We start from the raw sequence: 18,099 nt of genomic DNA, 5'->3' as shown, positions 1-18,099 counted from the left end.
TCTATATTAGATCTATTTCTCACCAATCATTCCTCCTCAGTATCTTGAATTGAAGTCATACCCGGCTTCAGCGATCACCACGCCATTCAAGCGACTCTAACTACTCTAGATTGCAGAAAACCTGTCAAACACAAATCCAGGCCTCAATATAACTTCAGGAAAGCTGACTGGAAATCCCTCTCCACCTTACTACTGAATCACCTACCCACTCCAACCTCCTTATCAACCTGTGACGTAGACTCTTTGTGGCTCGCCTGGAAAAATACATTTTTCTGGTGCGTTGACCAAACTGTACCGAAATGCACTTTAAAAAGAGAGAAGAAAGCCCCGTAGATTAAGAAAGAACTTTTGAAGTTAATAAGGAAACGGAACAATCTATACAAAAAGTGGAAACAGTGCCAAACGGAACAAGCGTGGGAAAAGTACAAATCTGCACGCAAAGACACTAAGAATAGGATCGAGGAGGCTTACGATCAGTATATTCACAAGGCTTGGTCAGATACCAAAGAGCTGTGGAAGCTACTAAAAAGGAACTGTGGCAGTGCTGCACCAAGCTCCTTTCAAGCTAACGGGAAATCCATCTCCACGCCCGCAGACATTGCCTCAGCCTTCAGTGACAAATTTAAAGAGAATTTCTTCCAGGCACAATCAGCTGGGGACATGTATATAACCAACACACCCGTACCACCTCTCCCTCTCACCAGCCTCTACTTCTCGGAACTTGAGAACTTGAGTTACTAGCAAGTTTGAAGAGGATTCGACCCCATGTGGCGAGCGGCTCTGATGAAATACCCAGCCGTATACTCCGTGACTGCGCTGTGTCACTGGCACCATCTCTCTGCGAACTATTCAACCTGTCGCTTCACTGTGGATCGCTACCCCAAGATTGGAAGTGTGCTGATGTAGTTCCGATTTTCAAGAAAGGGGACAAAGCACTCATTGACAACTATCGGCCAGTGTCTCTCACGTCCCACGTATGTAAATGTATGGAACGACTGGTGGCCTCTAATATGCGGGAATACTTCCGGGAAGGTAATCTGCTAAGTGAAAGCCAGCACAGTTTTCTTCCAGGAAGATCCTGTAATACTTTATTAACAAAGGTTATTGATGAGTGGCAGTTCTCTCTGGAGAAATCTAAAATTGTTCAGGTTGACTGCGTGGCTTTGGACTGGGCTAAAGCTTTTGATCAAATCCCTCATGAACGACTTTTGTTAAAATTAAGACAGATGAATGTTAGGGGAAGTGTACTGGCATGGTTGCGGTCATTTCTCGAGAGTCGAGCACAACGCGTTGTGTTTGATGGAGTTCGATCATCGACCGTTAAAGTAACCTCAGGAGTATGTCAAGGCACCGTCCTCGGACCTTTATTATTTAATGCATTTGTCTCTGTTTTACCTAAATGTGTGACCTCAACCATAGCTCAGTACGCTGATGACACTGTAATGTACAGGGATATACAATGTGCAGATGATTGTCTGAAGTTACAGTCGGACTTGGACACTATAGTGGTGTGGTGTTACGTCAACGGTCTCAGCATTAATGCTGGCAAATGTAAATACATTAGGCTAAGTAGGTCTCGACACCAAGTAGAATGTATATATAACATTAATAATGTACATATTGAGCAAGTTAAAACTATATATTTGTTAGGAATAACCATTTCTGAACAACTAAAATCGAACACACAAACAGAGGAAGTGAGATGCAAAGCTGCCAGGGTGCTCGGTTTTATGCACAGAAGCGTCCGTAGGTGCAAGTCGAATGCTATACGGATGGCTTACCTGACACTAGTGAGACCTATACTAATGTATGGTCTACCTGCCTGGCACCCTACCCCTGCAGCTAATCTTCACAAACTAGAAGGAATCCAACGTCACGCTGAACGACTAATTAACAAGAACAGCTGTCCGTCTTCCCTCCCGTCAATCGCCTCCTTGTGTAAACAAAGCGACATCACCTTCTTACACAAATCCCTCACAGGGGCCATTCACCTTTCACCATTCCCTCGACTCTCCTTATCTTACAGCTCCGTCCGTAGAGGCAAAAGGGTGTGTCTTATAACCCCCTTTGCGCGAACTGAGTCCTACAAACTAGGTTTCTTTGCTCGTTCAGCGCGGCTTTGGAACAATCTACCCGCCAACATTAAATGTAGAAATGTAAATATAGTTAAATGATAATAATAATGTTATTAGTTTTACGTCCCACTAACTACTTTTACGGTCTTCGGAGATGCCAAGGTGCCAGGATTTAGTCCCGCAGGAGTTCTTTTACGTGCCAGTAAATCTACCGACACGAGGCCGTCGTATTTGAGCACCTTCAAATACCACCGGACTGAGCCAGGATCGAACCTGCCAAGTTGGGGTTAGAAGGCCAGTGCCTTAACCGTCTGAGCCACTCAGCCCGGCATAGTTAAATGTTATGTTAGGAAGCACATATGGTGAGAAAATGCATGTGAATATGTGGAAGAATGAACGAGGGAGTGAAAGGTTGTATAAATGAGAAATATGTATATATTAAGCTATACTTTGTCACTTTACCTGTAAATAGTGTATATGACTGTTTTACTTTAGGATTTAGGTAATTATTTCAAAGGTCGGGGGCACTACGTGTAGGGGGCTTGTCCTTTTCCCCTGGCCTTCCATAGATACTGTAAAGGTTTATGGTAAATGAATGAATGAATGAATGAATGAATGATTGCTTCCATCTCAACAAATAGGTATCTTTTAGAGTCACTCAAACAAAATTGGAGGCTGAGCGTTTAAAAATTTCGAAGTTGGAAAATAAAGAACACCCTAGTGGGCATCCTATTTGTTGTTGAACAGAAACTGTTTGTCTCTCCCTGAGCATTTGTTTCAGACTGTAGAGACCACTCTGACTCACTCTAACATGAGTGGTAGCATGAACTCATCGCCGTCCTTCTTGCAGCAATGTTACAAATTGAATACAGTTAATAGCAGAAATGGGTACTCTTGCCACATTTGCCTTGGCCCTACACGTGCTGTCTATACACAACTGACCTTAGATGTAATGATATTAAACTGACCAGCATGACAAATGCCTCCTATCGGACAAATACAGAACCTGGTCTGGGTTTAGCATTTGTATGTGTCTAGTCATTGTCCTACAGTGTATACTGTAAACATGTTTGAGGTACTGTACCATATATTGTGTGAATCGTAAATATGCACTTATTTTTAGCACTATATATTATCACAGTGTATTTACAGGCACAGTAGAGCTAATACCTAGCTGTCAGAAGATGGTGAGTGGTCCCTGTACGTCAACAACTCATGATCCAAACATAGAGTATGCCTTGGCTGCTTGGTTGGAGATTCATTCAGTTAGGATGATCACAGCTGAAGATGAATTACACTTGAAAACATTCCAATCTTTCGAGAAGGACTTGTCAGATTTTGAAAATAATTACACCCCTGAAATTTCAGTGTCCATAATGCTAATGCTAGATGTAGAAAATAGTGTAGTTCCCTTTAAAAAGTAAATTTAGTACTGTTTTATCAGCACCTATTGACACCCTGGAAAAGTACTGCATGTTCAGCTATGAGCCCCTGAGTGACTAAAGTGAAAAATAGACTTCCTATATCTTTAATAATTTAAGAGTTATTTGATGTGAACACATTAGCTGACTCACCCTGTATAGGCTTATTCTCATAAATCATGTACACCTGAATAGTGTCCAAATTCCTGTGTTCAACCACAATATAAGATGCTATTTCATTATACAGAAACTAATGTTTGTGATAATTCTATTCCAGCTATGTTGATCTCAGTGAATGCCAGTATATGTGGCCCTACTGCACGCAGTCCTTATATTACGGAGCAATGCCTACAATTGTCAATGTTACAATTCTCAATGGTCAAGGTGTTTCAGGACGCATTGTAGGTAAACCTCAATGGCATCCATACACTCCACAGTTTGGCCAGTATCTGGATGTGGCTCTGAGCCATTCAGAACTCCTTTGGCCCTGGTCAGGGTGGCTGGCTGTTAGTATAGCAGCAGCTCGCAGTGCAGCAACTTGGGAAGGCATTGCACAGGGCCATGTTGCCCTCACTGTTGAGTCCCCTCCTGAAGATGGGGAGACAGAACCACGACAGTCATCTGTCAAACTTGCCATTAAGGCCAAGATAATACCAACTCCTCCTAAACAGTGAGTATTTACGTTGAGAAGAGAGCTTATAAGGTACATTTACTGCATATTTAATTTGTCACAATCTTTGGTTACAGTAATAGACATTCAGCAGTTAAAATCAGTTTTAGTGTTATGAAGTGAGTTGGCTATGCACTATGAGTCATGTAGCTATAAGTTTGTATTTAGAAGATAGTGGGTTACAACATCACCATCAGCAGCCCTGAAGATCATTTTCTGTGGTTTCCCATTTTCACAGTAGGCTGTTACCTTAATTAAGGCCCTCTAGAGCAAATAGATCTTTTGTACATCATTGCTGTTGAAAAATAATCTAATTGATAAAGTATTAATAATATTATAAATCTAGCCTCGGCTTCTCTCTTCTTTGCTCAGGGTGAACCAGTCTAGTCTGCAGGGACTGGTATGTTCCAATGTATTTAAGTTATGGTTGAATTGACGTCCTGAGATGGATATTCGCCTCATGCAGTGGCATAAATAATTACAGTAGAACCTCGATAATTCAAAATTGGTTAATGCAAAATCTTGCCTAATTCGAAGAAGCTCTTGTTCCCAGAAACATGAAGTACGATTTTACATGTTATTAAATTGTTTAATTTGAAATACAGATAATTCATAATTCGAAGAACAATGTCGGTCCTATTACTGAAATTCAAACTTTTAATTCAAAACTGCCTTTACATTTTAAAAAATAGTATTTTACAGAGGAGTAATTTAAATTCAAAATTTCTCAGTGCCATGAAAGAACGCGTCTTCTGGAACGTGCAGGGGTAGCTTTCTGCACTTTCACTCACTTCGGTGTGTCTACAGTGTGCTTCATATTTGCTGAGTTTGAGTGAAATCGTAATTCTTTTGTATTCAGCAATGTCAAGAATTCTGAAGAATACTGTTAATGGCCAGCATCTGCATTTCTGCGATGTTGAATATGTCAAAAACATATCAGATGTAAGGCTTTTCAGGCGTTTGCTCTATTAACCAGCGTTTTGTCTTTGGTCTGACACTAGACTCATCAGAATGGGATGTGTCAGACACTAGCCACTGACGCTGGGGTGTATGCAGGTTAACTTATCAGAAGCCCTTATAAGAGGCACAGTCTGATAACTGCATACGGGAGATAAATATCCACAATGGAATTATTGCCCGCCTAGCAATTCCAAATCGAATTTAGAATTTTCCATTTATCTCCATTTCCTAGTAAGTTCCTTTAATTTCTCCTTACTTCAACAGCTATTTCTAACTCTATTTCTTTCCAACCTGCACCTCCTTCTTAGTCTCTTTACTTCCCTGTTATAATATAGTGGATCTTTACCATTCCTTACCACCTTAGAGGCACAAACCTATTTTCAAATTCCTCAACAATTGCTTTAAACCCATCCCAGAGTGGAAGTAGGATCGAACTCATCGGCGCCGGCGAGTCGACATCAACACCCCTCCCCACCCGCAGTGCGCATCGGACACAGTTTACACATGTCTTGGTTACTTGGTTTTATAGTGACATTGGCCTAGATACGCCGGCGCTGTTTACGTCAATTGCTAATATTTTATTCTTCCGTGCATTACGAGCTTTATAAATACTGAATGATGATGTTGTGAAGTGCATAGTGATAGTGATTAGTGGAAAACTCAAGATTTATATCGAAAAAGTTGTCAGGGGCGCAAAGGAGAAAGTTGTTCAAGGAAAGTGAGTTAGCGAATGAGGCTTTATTAAGTAAAGTGCCAAAACTAACTAATTTAAAAAAAACTAATACAACACAAAATGTTGCCGCGGTTGAGACCAGTACGTCTGTACCTAGCTGTAGTTCGTACTCGCAAAGTAGCAGTCAAGAGGCCAAAGACAATGAATTTGTACCTGTACCTTCCCCTACCGTTACAAGCGATCATGACCACAGTGATCGTAATAGTGATAATGGCAATAAAAGAGTGATAGAACTGTCAGCAGACAATGAAACTGAAATTGAATTCATTTCCATATCAGAGCAGGTGCCGGTGATTACTTTAGATCCTGCAATGTAGCCAGCGCATATTATGCACATTCAGCGTGATGAGTTTGTTTTGAAAGGGCTGACTGAATATTCTAAAGAAGACCATGATTACCCAAAAAATTACGAAAATAGGCACTTTTCAAACCAATTTCGGTATTGGTTTCTGGAAAATGGATAGAAAATATCAAGACGATTGTTGATTTATTTAGAAAAATGAGATTATGTCTGTTGCTTCTGTTGTAGATTGTTTAATCCTTCATCAAAGTCACATTTTGGTCAAGCAATGGGTTTTAACAACAGGAAAAATTTGGCAGACCGTTTAAAATCCCATGAGTTGTCACCAGACCATTTCAAAAATATGGCTACATGGTTTGAAACAGAAAAAAGAATTAGAGACACATCAATCAACCAGCACATCATGAAGCAAATTGAAACTGAGGGTCAGCGTTCAGAAGAAGTATTGCGACGGTTAGTGGAAATTACTCTATATCTAGCAGAGCTCAATATAGCTTTTCGTAGGTCATCTTCCAAAGTTTACACAAAAAATAATGGAAACTTTCTTTGACTTGTGCAACTTTTACGAAAATTTGATAATGTAGTAATGGAACACTTACTACGTATAACTAACAAAGAAACACAATTTCATTTATTAAGTGTGTCAATACAAAATGAGCTAATAGGTGACTCAGTAAAGCAAAGAATCTTAACAAAAATAAAAAAAGCCAGATATTTTTCCGTTATCCTTGATTGTAATCCACCCATAATTCACAAGGAGCAAGTTTCATTAACGGTTCGCTACGTCACTGAAGATGATGAAGGGAATATCAAAGTAAAAGAAAGCTTTATAGCCTATCAAGTTGCCAAAAAGAAACCACTGGAGAAGTTCTCGCTGACTTGCTGTTCTAAAAAATTGAAGAGTGTGGTTTGAACATGACAAACTGTCGAGGTCAAGGATACGATAGCGGCGCCAACGTGGCAGGCGTACATAAAGGAGTTCAAGCCGGTGTACTGGCCAACTTCCCTTTGGCTGTGTTCATTCCTTGTGAGTGCCATAGTCTAACCTAGTAATTGCTGATGGAGCAAAATCATCAGTTAACCCACGAGTGGTCGGTAGCCGAATTGTAACATGAGTGGTTGCACGTGAAACTTTCTCTCACATTAAACTTCATTTAAAATACGTATATCTTCTATAATTTTGCGGGGCGTAAGAGTGAAACGAATTACAGAAATGAGACGTAAAGACTGCGTTATACAGTTTAGAAAAACTGATTATCCGTATATTACAGAAACAAATTATTCCTTAATGGAAATTAGTCATTAGTTCGGTCACATGTAAGTACGTAATATTTACAAGAGTGTCGGGCTGAATGGCTCAAGACGGTTAAGGCGCTGGCTCTCTGAGCCCAAGTTGGCAAGTTCGATCCTGGCTCAGTTCGGTGGTATTCGAAGGTGCTCAGATACGTCAACCGTAGCTTTACTGGCGTATAAAAGAACTCTTGTGCGACAACATTTCGGCACCTCGGCATCTGAGAAAATCATAAAAAGTAGTTATTGGATCGTAAAACCAATGACATTGCTATTAATATATAACTTTCTGACAGTTGCAATACAAAAGCAAGAATAAAGTACAATAGGTCTTCTCTCTGGATCCTCCGAGGCTCAGATGGCAGCACATCGGCCTCTCACCGCTGGATACCGTGGTTCAAATCCCGGTCACTCCATATGAGATTTGTGCTGGACAGAGGGGAGGCAGGACAGGTGTAAATAGTTTTAAAACTTTATATTTTCCTATGATTGCGTCAACTGTTCTCCAGAGCACCACTGCCGAACTCTACTATTTTAATTTTACGCATTGGTGCTGACTTCTTATTTCTATAAACCTATATGTTCAACCATCACTATTGTACAACTGTTTCTCATACTTCATTTTTGTAATGTATATTAATAATATGTATTAATTTGTGCATGTCAACTACTAACCATGTACCTGATTTTTGCCTTGAGGATTTAATTTGACTGATGATGCCCTCATGAAGGGCGAAACATGTCTCAAGTGAATCAATAATAAATTCCTAAACTGTAAAATTTATATGTATTGAATAGGTGACAAAGTAAACCTTTTATCATCCTACACTCAGTATCTTCAATACGGATAACAATGATTTTTATCACTTACTTCGGTTTTCCCTGTCATCTTTTATTCCAGCAACACTCTCCATTATCATTTCATAGCATCTATCAGTCATTCATAAATCACTTTGGGAGTGGCCACCCCATTGTACTAATAGCCTATATATGGTTCATTCATTACATCCCTGACCCAGTCAAAGACTGGAATACAGGTTGTAGGTTTTCATTCATTTTCAGGTCTTCTCTCTAATATTTGAGTTAGCTGGATTTTGTACCAGCGTATATTTCCCAACATTCTTCATCGACTCATAATTTTTGCAGACTCGTTTGTCAGTAATTGCAAATGGAGAACGTTATGCGTACGACTTAAGTCAAATACTAACGCCTACACAGGAGAAAGTTTCCCTCTCGACTTGAACATAACACCAACGCCACTGGTCGCGCGATGAGAAAACCTCTCACAGGGCGCACAAACTCGTACGAATCTTTATTCCAACTAGAGGAGGGGATGCTTATGCTTCAAATGTGAATCACCTTACTCATGACAGTTACAAACTCAACTAGAGGAGGGAACAGTCACCTACCTTGCATCGCTGAGAAGTAAACTCACAATACAAAATAATGTGAGAGAAAATCTCATATAGCGACCACTCGAAGGTTAAGTCTTCATCTTTATTTGGTACTAGCTGTTGTACCCGTGCTTCGCTATGGGATTCTCAGAAGGACTGCCTTTATGGTTTTCTAACTGAAGCCAACACAGGTCATTACAAAAATGACAGCAGGAATGTAGCTATTAAAATCAATGTTATCATATAAAATACTCGATCAAGTGAAAAACGGCACTTTTCCTCACTTTAATGAACAGTACTACGGTGCCGATCTAACAGTCCAAAGTCCCAGTGCTGGAATGATCAGGCCGCAGATTGCCGTGAACACACCTCTGCCATTATTGATGTAAATCTGCACACTGTTCATTCATATCAGTGCCACAGAGTAGGGATTGAATAGCTCGAATGCTGTGATGAACCAGTCTGTTACGTACCAGTAGTATCAGAAAATTTATGAATCTGAGGAATGGCATGCTAAAGAAGAAAGTTATCTAACTCCCCACCTACTTCCCGCCAATATTCAGGCAGGCTGTTATACTCGGTACGACCGGGCGAGTTGACTGTGCGGTTATGGGCGCATAGCTGTGAGCTTGCATCCGGGAAATAGTGGGTTCGAACCCCACTGTTGGCAGTCCTAAAGGTGAATTTCCATGTATTTCCATTTTCACACCAGGCAAATGCAGGGGGCTGTACCTTAATTAAGGCCACGTTCACTTCCTTCCCACTCCTAGACCTTTCCTATCCCATCGTCGCTATAAGACCTATCTGTGTCGGTGCGACGTAAAGCAAATTTAAAAAAACTCGGTACGCAACAGTAGTCCCATCTATCGGCGATGAGTGGCAACAGAAGACACAAAGCACATCACAACAAACAGTGGTCAATGCAATGTAAATGTTGATCAATTTTATGAGCTTTCTATATTGTAGGCCTTCACGTTTACTTTTCTGTCGACTCTGTGATATTAGGGTGTCTTATAAAATTATTTATAGCGTAGACTGTAGTTCCTTATTCCCCGACTTTACATACCGATTTTCATTAAATTCTGTCCACTCATTTTCTCGTGACTCGGCGCTGATATGGACAAACAACAACAATACAAATTCATGAATATCACTGTTATAGCCGGTACTGTAAAAATGTATAAGACATAAATGATCAGAAATGTAATACTATATAACTTTAGTTATGTAGTATTTATCGGCAGGATCACTAATAACAAATACTTAAGAATCAAATTTTAGGCCTTCCCCTAAACTACCTTTTCACTCGGCATGAAAACAATTATTTATAGCCTACATTGCAGCGACTTATTTCCCGACTTTGTATACAGATTTTCATTAAAATAGTCACACTAATAACATAAATATTTGAAAATTAAATTTTAGGCCTTCCCCTAAACTACCATTTCTCCCAGCGTGAATAAAATTATTTATGACGTAAATTGTAGTGACTTATTCCCCGCCTTTGCATACCGATTTCATTAAATTCTCTTTAGCCATTTTCTAGTGATGTGTGTACATACATACATACAGACAGACAGACAGACAGACAGACAGACAGACAGACAGACAGACAGACAGACAGACAGAAGATAAACAGACAGACAGAAATTACGGAAAATTAAAAAGTTCATTTCTTTATTGCTTTGGACACGACTAATACAGAAATACCATTCTTTTCAAACTCTAAGCAATGTACAGACAAAACTCTTATTTTATTATAGATTTTACAACGCCTCTTTACCATCTTCTCTAGTTCAATGAAGTGCTGGTGTGTAATAAGCAACCATACTAAAGCAATTACTTTAAAGCGAGTGTGTGAAACGCGTTGGGAATCTCGCATAAGTGCTGTTCAGGCAGTTAGATATCAATACGCGGAATTTAGGGATGCATTGGTTGAGTTAAGCGACAAAATTGATGACCCCCAAACAGCCTCTGAAGCTCAATCTGTGTCTAATCAGATAGAAGACTTTTCCTTCATCGTAACTTGTGGAATGACATTCTTTTTGAAGTTACTTTGATCAGTAAAAGCATTTAAGGGAAAGAGGTAGACATCAGTGACTGTTCTGAAAAGTTCAATATGTGTTTGGAGTTTTTAAACAGATTTAGAGAGAATGGATATGTGGACGCAGTAATCTCCGCTAAAGGAATAGCTGCTGAATTGGGTATCGAACATGTTTTTCCCGATAAAAGGATTCGTAAACGAAAACGTGTTTTTTGTTGTATGAGTCTTCTGAGGAAGTGCAATCGTCACCTGAAGAAACCTTTATGAGAGAAGTTTTTTATCCATTAGTGGATAAAGTTTTGAACTCACTTAAGAGGAGGTCAACTGTGTTGAAAGAAGAACAACACATGTGGGGATTTTTGGGTAATGTTGCTCAACTTCCAGGAAAATAAGATCTAAAACAAAGTTGTTTGGACCTTGAAAGACATTTAACTGACAAAACAACTAAAGTGTCTGATATCAATGGCATTGAACTGTATCTTGAACTTTTACATGTAAGGTCGATTTTGGATCATGGAAAGAACATAGTCACACCAAAAGAAGTATTGCGCAAGATCTAAAACACAAACACTAAAGATTTGTTTACAAACTTGTGGGTCACGTTAGGGGTGTTACTAACAATACCCGTGACAGTTGCTAGTGCTGAACTAAGCTTTAGTAAACTTAAGCTTATAAAAACTTATTTGCGCTCTTCAGTGGCACAGGAAAGGTTGAACACTCCTGCCATTCTAGCAATAGAAAATGACACTGCAAAAAACTCAGCCGATGGAGAAATTCTGACAACATTTGCTCATGCAAAAGCCACGCGAATGCTTTTCAATGAAGTTTGTATATAGACGACAAAAAAGATCACCAAGACAAGAACAAATCGAAGACTATTTTGTATAAAAATAAATCAAATATTAGTATATGTATATCAAAGACGTAATGGAGGGTGGGTGGTCTGTGATGCTGTTATTTATAATAGCTGCCTGTTTTTCCAGTCCGCAACTCGGCAGGCCCATAGGTGGTGGATAATTGAGTGGCTCTGAAGAGCTAGGGTATCATCCCCCCAAAACAAAAACTGGAACGAACAAATTTACTAGTTTAACTGGGGGTTGAGGGCATCATCATGAAAAGTTTTCATTCCACTCCCTGAAGGGGAGGGGCGGGCCACCTAGAACGTAACGCCTTTTCTCTAGCCAGGAGGGCGCCGATTGAAGCCTTGCATTGGGCGCCTACATACCACGTGACGGCCCTGATCCTCGATTCAGGATTGTGCTTTAGAAGCAGTCGTTTGGTCAGTAATACTATTGTTTGTGATAGTTTCTGGGTCGGATCCACTGATTGTTTTAAATTCATATCCATCCATTCATTCTTCATATTTTTTTATTCTGGTCAGTGATTTTTAAATTGTTATTATATTTCTTACATTTAGGGGCTGATGACCTAGATGTTAGGCCCCTTTAAACAACAAACATCATCATCAAATAAATGAATGACCCCCCCATCTGTGGCACTACAGCCCTTGAAGGGCCTTGGCCTACCAAGCGACCGCTGCTCAGCCCGAAGGCCTGTAGATTACGAGGTGTCGTGCACGACGAATCCTCTCGGCCGTTATTCTTCGCTTTCTAGACTGGAGCCGCTATCTCACCATCAGATAGCTTCTCAATTCTAATCACGTAGGCTGAGTGGACCTCGAACCAGCCCTCAGGTCCAGGTAAAAATCCCTGACCTGGCCGGGAATCGAACTCGGGGCCTCCGGGTAAGAGGCAGGCACGCTACCCCTACACCACGGGGCCGGCCAATAAATGAATGAATGAATTGAGTATCATCAGTGGGTGAAAACATCATTTTAAAAATCACTCAGTAAAGAGTCTGTCATGAAATCTTCTTGCTTCTGCCCTTGTTAAAGTTCATATGTTATAGTTTAAACAACTCTTGCTGATTTTAAATAGTTAGCATGTTAGTTTTGGGAAAGCTTCTTATCTTCCTTAAAATGGACCTTGAAGTTGTGTAGACAGCTTCATATTAATAAACGTCAATGCAGAAATGCTGGTGTGTTGTTTAAAATAGTGTTTAGAACTATGTTGAATGGAGAAGTCTAGAAAAAAGAGAATATGAATAGGTATACTAATAGAAAAGAAGAAAGAAATACGAACGAAAAATAAATTGGGTGAAGGGAAATCTAAATTACTTACTCGCTTTTCCTTCAGCCCCGTCTTATATGCTGTCTGATCACGTTCCGCTGACTTTGAACTAACGCTGGCAGGCAACGGTCGGGAGCTAATGTTATCGAGGGAGGGAAGGGGAGGGAAGTGACGGATAACTGGTCTCGTGTTGTAATTGCTTTATTGGTTTTAGATGTCAAAATAATTATTCTCCAATATGGTTAGTAGAATACCCTCATTAGCTAGATAAATAATGTCTAGATCCCATTCTACGGAAGAAAACGAGTGATTAGACTCAGTCATATGATTACTTATGGCTGAATTTTTTTTTTTTTTGTGTATAGAATTGAAAAGATTTCTCCCTGTTTGTCCTATGTAACTGACAACACATTGGGAGCATGTAAGTTTGTAAATGCCAGAATTTAAATATTTGTCACTGTAATTTAACATGTGTGATAGAAATATCTCTAATTATTGTTATTGCCCTGAATGCGATGTTGAAGTTAGCGTTTCTTAAATGTGTGGGAGATCTGATATGAATGGCTATTGTTGAATGTAAAAGTGATGAAATCCTTCTTTTTCTTAGAGTTGAATTTTATCATGGTATTCGGTTTGTTTTTTATTTTGTTGATGATTTTGTCAACGAAGCTTCTATTGTAACTGTTATTCAACCCTGTAGTGTATATGTTACCGGTATTTTATTTCTTTTCTGTAAAAGGGATGTTAGTGGTTCTGTGGTTCATGCTGTAAAAGGCAGCCCTTTTATGAACACCAGGTTCGAGGGAATCATATGTGATGACTAGAGTCCGGATTTCCATGCACTATCAAATCTTAAAACATGCACGATAAACTGGAAAATATGCACTATCAAAATTCAGTTCCTTTTGAAACATTGCACAACAACTAATTTCTCCAAGTTGTCTTGATTTAAGCTCATCCGTTTATCTGTCAGCACATTCTTAAGGACAGGAAATTACCTTTCTACATCACAAAAAGTGACAGGTGCATATTTAAATGAAGACATCTGGGACAAAGTGAGGTCACATTACACGTCTTTTGCATTTTCACCTCAATACGTCTTATACAGTATAAGCTTGATGAATTCAAAATCAGGATCACTTTGTTTAACTTATCTATAGCTGCCGAAACTACTTCTCCGTGCAATCATAGCAGACATATTTGAATGTCCTCAATAACTGGTAACGATTGCCTCCTGCGATAACAAAGTGATGAGTGAGAGTTCCAGGTAGGAAAATCCAGTATAACAACGGAAGAGGGTTCAGTGCAAAACCAAGGTTCATAAGCTAGTGACGAGAATATCAAATGTTTTTAACTATTGGTAGACTACCGATTGTGAAGCGGGACTATCGAATGGTAGTTTTCATTCGGTTTGAAATCGATTATAAAGTAGAAATGTGTGTTTTGTACTGCAGTAATACTAGTAACTAGTAATAAGTAATTTGTTAGTAACTACCAAAATGTGGATTGTTGTATTATACTACCGATTTTGATAGCGTGTTTCTTTTGTTGGTAGTGATATAAGCGGAAATATGGAGACTAGTAACAAACGTTACACAATGTTCAAGTGAAGTGATTGGAAACTGAAATACGTTGGTCTATAAAATAAGATAAAATGTCCCGAATTAAAGTAATTGTGGTCATTACATTTCATTTTAAATGTCATTACATTTCATTTTAAATACATAAAATGCATTTTTGTGTCCCTAACCACAAGTTAAAAAATGTAAGATCGTCTGTTCATAAAATAACAAATATTAGGTAATTTCAGACGTAGGTTAGGTTCACAACTTATTGTAATGACACACCATATTAAAGTAATGTGAATACAGCAAACTGAACTAAATGAAAAAACAGCATATTTTCCTAGGACCAAGTAATAGTGCATATATTAATTTTTTTAAAATTCCATTCATTTAAGGTTAACGTTCAATCAGTTGAGGTTCATGCTTAGTATATGGAAAGTATTTATAAAAACTATAACATGATTATCTATTGATAAAGTGCACAATAATAAAATTGCATTTATTATTATACAACTTTGAATCAGATATTTATTCAGTTTTAATAAATGAATCTGACTTCACTCCATAACAAAAGAGGAGGCCTATTTCAGTGGTAACTAGTGGAAACAATTGGAACTTGCGATCTGAATGAAAACCGAATGCAAACAGAAATAATTGGTTGTAACGTTATTTGACGACTATCAAATAATTCAGTAGTTTTCATTCAATAGTCCCGTCACTATAAGCTGCTACCTCAGTAACGAGGCGTCACAGAAGTGCGATACAAGTTTTGTTCTGTTCGTCTAACACAGACGAAAAATGAGCCATCATTGAGTAATGCACAATTTACAGTTTGATTTATAACAATGTATAACTGGGGCAACTTATTCCTCAGAATTACATAGATCATTATGGGACCTTCCGGCTTACATCAGTGTTTACTCAAGCATCAGATAAGAAAGTGTTTGGTTAATTGGATTATAGGTCCTCTACCTTATGTACTAAATTAAGTTCTCATATAGGATGCCGGGAATATATTCTCTCAGTCTCTCAGTAAGAGACATATTGTATAACGTGGAAACAGGGTCCTAAATTCTGCAAACCAGCATTCATAAAAGACACTATCATGCAAGTTAACATTATATATGCGCCAAAGTCACAAGAAAAGTCATATAAAAGTCCAAATATTCACTGTTAAATCCAAAATCTTCAAAATATGCATTATACATTAATTTTCTCCTAAAAAGGCCAAAACATGCAAACATGCAGTGAGAAAGAACGGTTATTTGGAATTCTTAAGCCATAAAAGGAATATCTGCAAAGTTTGAGAATTGTAACCAGGTTATTTGAAAACATGCATTTGCATGGAAATCCGGGCTCTAGTGATGACATTGAGTGTTTGAGTTGGTTTCCTGAAAATGTCAAAGGTCGGATCATTATTATTTCTTGTGATTTTAATGTCCAGAAAATTTATGTATCCGTTGATTTCTGATCCTACAGCGAATGTTATGTGGGGGTTTAGAGAATTAAAATGCTCCAGTAAGGTTTGATTGTTGGTAATTCTTTGATCAATGATGGCAAAGACAACATCAATATATCTTACCCCCCCCCCCTCCAAAAAAATCCCATTATTATCAGAGATTATTTCTATTTTACCAAATGATCTATGTAGATTTCAACTAAAGTGCCTGAGCTTAAAGATTAAATGATTAAAGAAAATATCAATCAATCAGTCAATACTGATCTGCATTTAGGGCAGTCGCCCAGGTGGCAGATTCCCTATTTGTTGTTTTCCTAGCCTTTTCCTAAATGATTTCAAAGAAATTGGAAATTTATTGAACATCTCCCTTGGTAAGTTATTCCAGTCCCTAACTCCCCTTCCTATAAATGAATATTTGCCCCAGTTTGTCCTCTTGAATTCCAACTTTATCTTCATATTGTGATCATTCCTACTTTTATAAACGCCATTCAAACTTATTCGTCTACTAATGTCATTCCACGCCATCTCTCCGGTGATAGCTCGGAACATACCACTTAGTTGAGCAGCTCTTCTTCTTTCTCTCATTTCTTCCCAACCCAAACATTGCAACATTTTTGTAACGCTACTCTTTTGTCGGAAATCACCCAGAACAAATCGAGCTGCTTTTCTTTGGATTTTTTCCAGTTCTTGAATCAGGTAATCCTGGTGAGGGTCCCATACACTGGAACCATACTCTAGTTGGGGTCTTACCAGAGACTTATATACCCTCTCCTTTACATCCTTACTACAACCCCTAAACACCCTCATAACCATGTGCAGAGATCTGTACCCTTTATTTACAATCCCATTTATGTGATTACCCCAATGAAGATCTTTCCTTATATTAACACCTAAATACTTACAATGATCCCCAAAAGGAACTTTCACCCCATCAACGCAGTAATTAAAACTGAGAGGACTTTTCCTATTTGTGAAACTCACAACCTGATTTTTAACCCCGTTTATCAACATACAATTGCCTGCTGTCCATCTCACAACATTTTCGAGGTCATGTTGCAGTTGCTCACAATCTTGTAACTTATTTATCATTCTATAGAGTATAACATCATCCGCAAAAAGCCTTACCTCCGATTCCACTCCTTTGCATATATCATTTATATATATATAATTCGCTGGGGCCATCAAGGACCACGTTAAGTCTTGTTGCATTTGACACTGAACTTGGCCTTCTTTAGAGCCCAAATTTCCCTCATTCTTTGTGAGTGGGCCTGCTTACGCTCCTCTGTCCAAGGGGCACCGTGTCTTCTCTTTGGTTGCTCGCCTCGGTGTAGCCCGTTCGTCAATATTTTCTTGCGGAAGAGATCTCTGTTAAGGGCATCTTCAGCTGAGATACGTAGCATTTGCAGGTCTTCTTTGGTATTTCTAAACCAGGGAATTGTGGTTTTGGGGTTTGAATCAAAAAAGTGAAAGATTTCTTTAGTTAACTTTCTTTCGTCCATTCTTTTCAGATGACCGTAAAATCGTGCCCGTCTTTTTCTGATTGTGTCGGTAATTTTCTCTATTTTACTGTAGACTTCCTCGTTGGATCTGTTTTGATAGATTCCATTTCTGTACTTTGATCCCAAGATTCCTCTCACAATTTTGCGTTCTTTTTTCTCTAGTTCTTCAAGGAGTCCGTTGTTGGCATTTAGAGACAGGGTTTCGGCTGCATATAGAACTACTGGCTTCAGAACGGTTTCATAGTGACGTATCTTGGTGTTTTGGGAAAGGCATTTTTTGTTGTAGATTGTGCGGGATGTTTGGTAGGCTATTTCTAGTTTGCATACTCGCTCCTGAAGTGCTTCTTTGTCCAGTCCATTTTTCATGATGATCTCACCCAGGTATTTGAATTTGTCTACTCAGGTGATGTTCCCGTATTTTGTATGGAGTTTTGGTGGAGCCTCTTTGATATTAGTCATTACTTCTGTTTTCTCAAACGATATCTGCAAACCAGTTTGTTCGGCAATTTCCTTTTAAATTTCAACTTGAGCTCTAGCGGTTTCTATGTCGTTTGAGAGA

General features: G+C 38.9%; 1 protein-coding gene across 3 annotated transcripts in view; it reads left to right on the top strand.

Annotated features, from left to right (window-relative positions):
* Positions 1-18,099, top strand: part of S1P (membrane-bound transcription factor site-1 protease) — a 329,279-nt gene that overhangs the window by 253,509 nt on the left and 57,671 nt on the right. For all 3 annotated transcript variants that reach the window (XM_067145648.2, XM_067145647.2, XM_067145649.2), the window contains exon 10: positions 3,774-4,166. In XM_067145648.2, the coding sequence (XP_067001749.2) occupies positions 3,774-4,166 (393 nt within the window). The remainder of the gene's footprint in view (positions 1-3,773; positions 4,167-18,099) is intronic.

This window comes from Anabrus simplex, chromosome 4 (assembly GCF_040414725.1).
Source record: "Anabrus simplex isolate iqAnaSimp1 chromosome 4, ASM4041472v1, whole genome shotgun sequence".
Classification (NCBI taxonomy): domain Eukaryota; kingdom Metazoa; phylum Arthropoda; class Insecta; order Orthoptera; family Tettigoniidae; genus Anabrus; species Anabrus simplex.
This window is presented reverse-complemented; position numbering and strand designations above follow the sequence as displayed.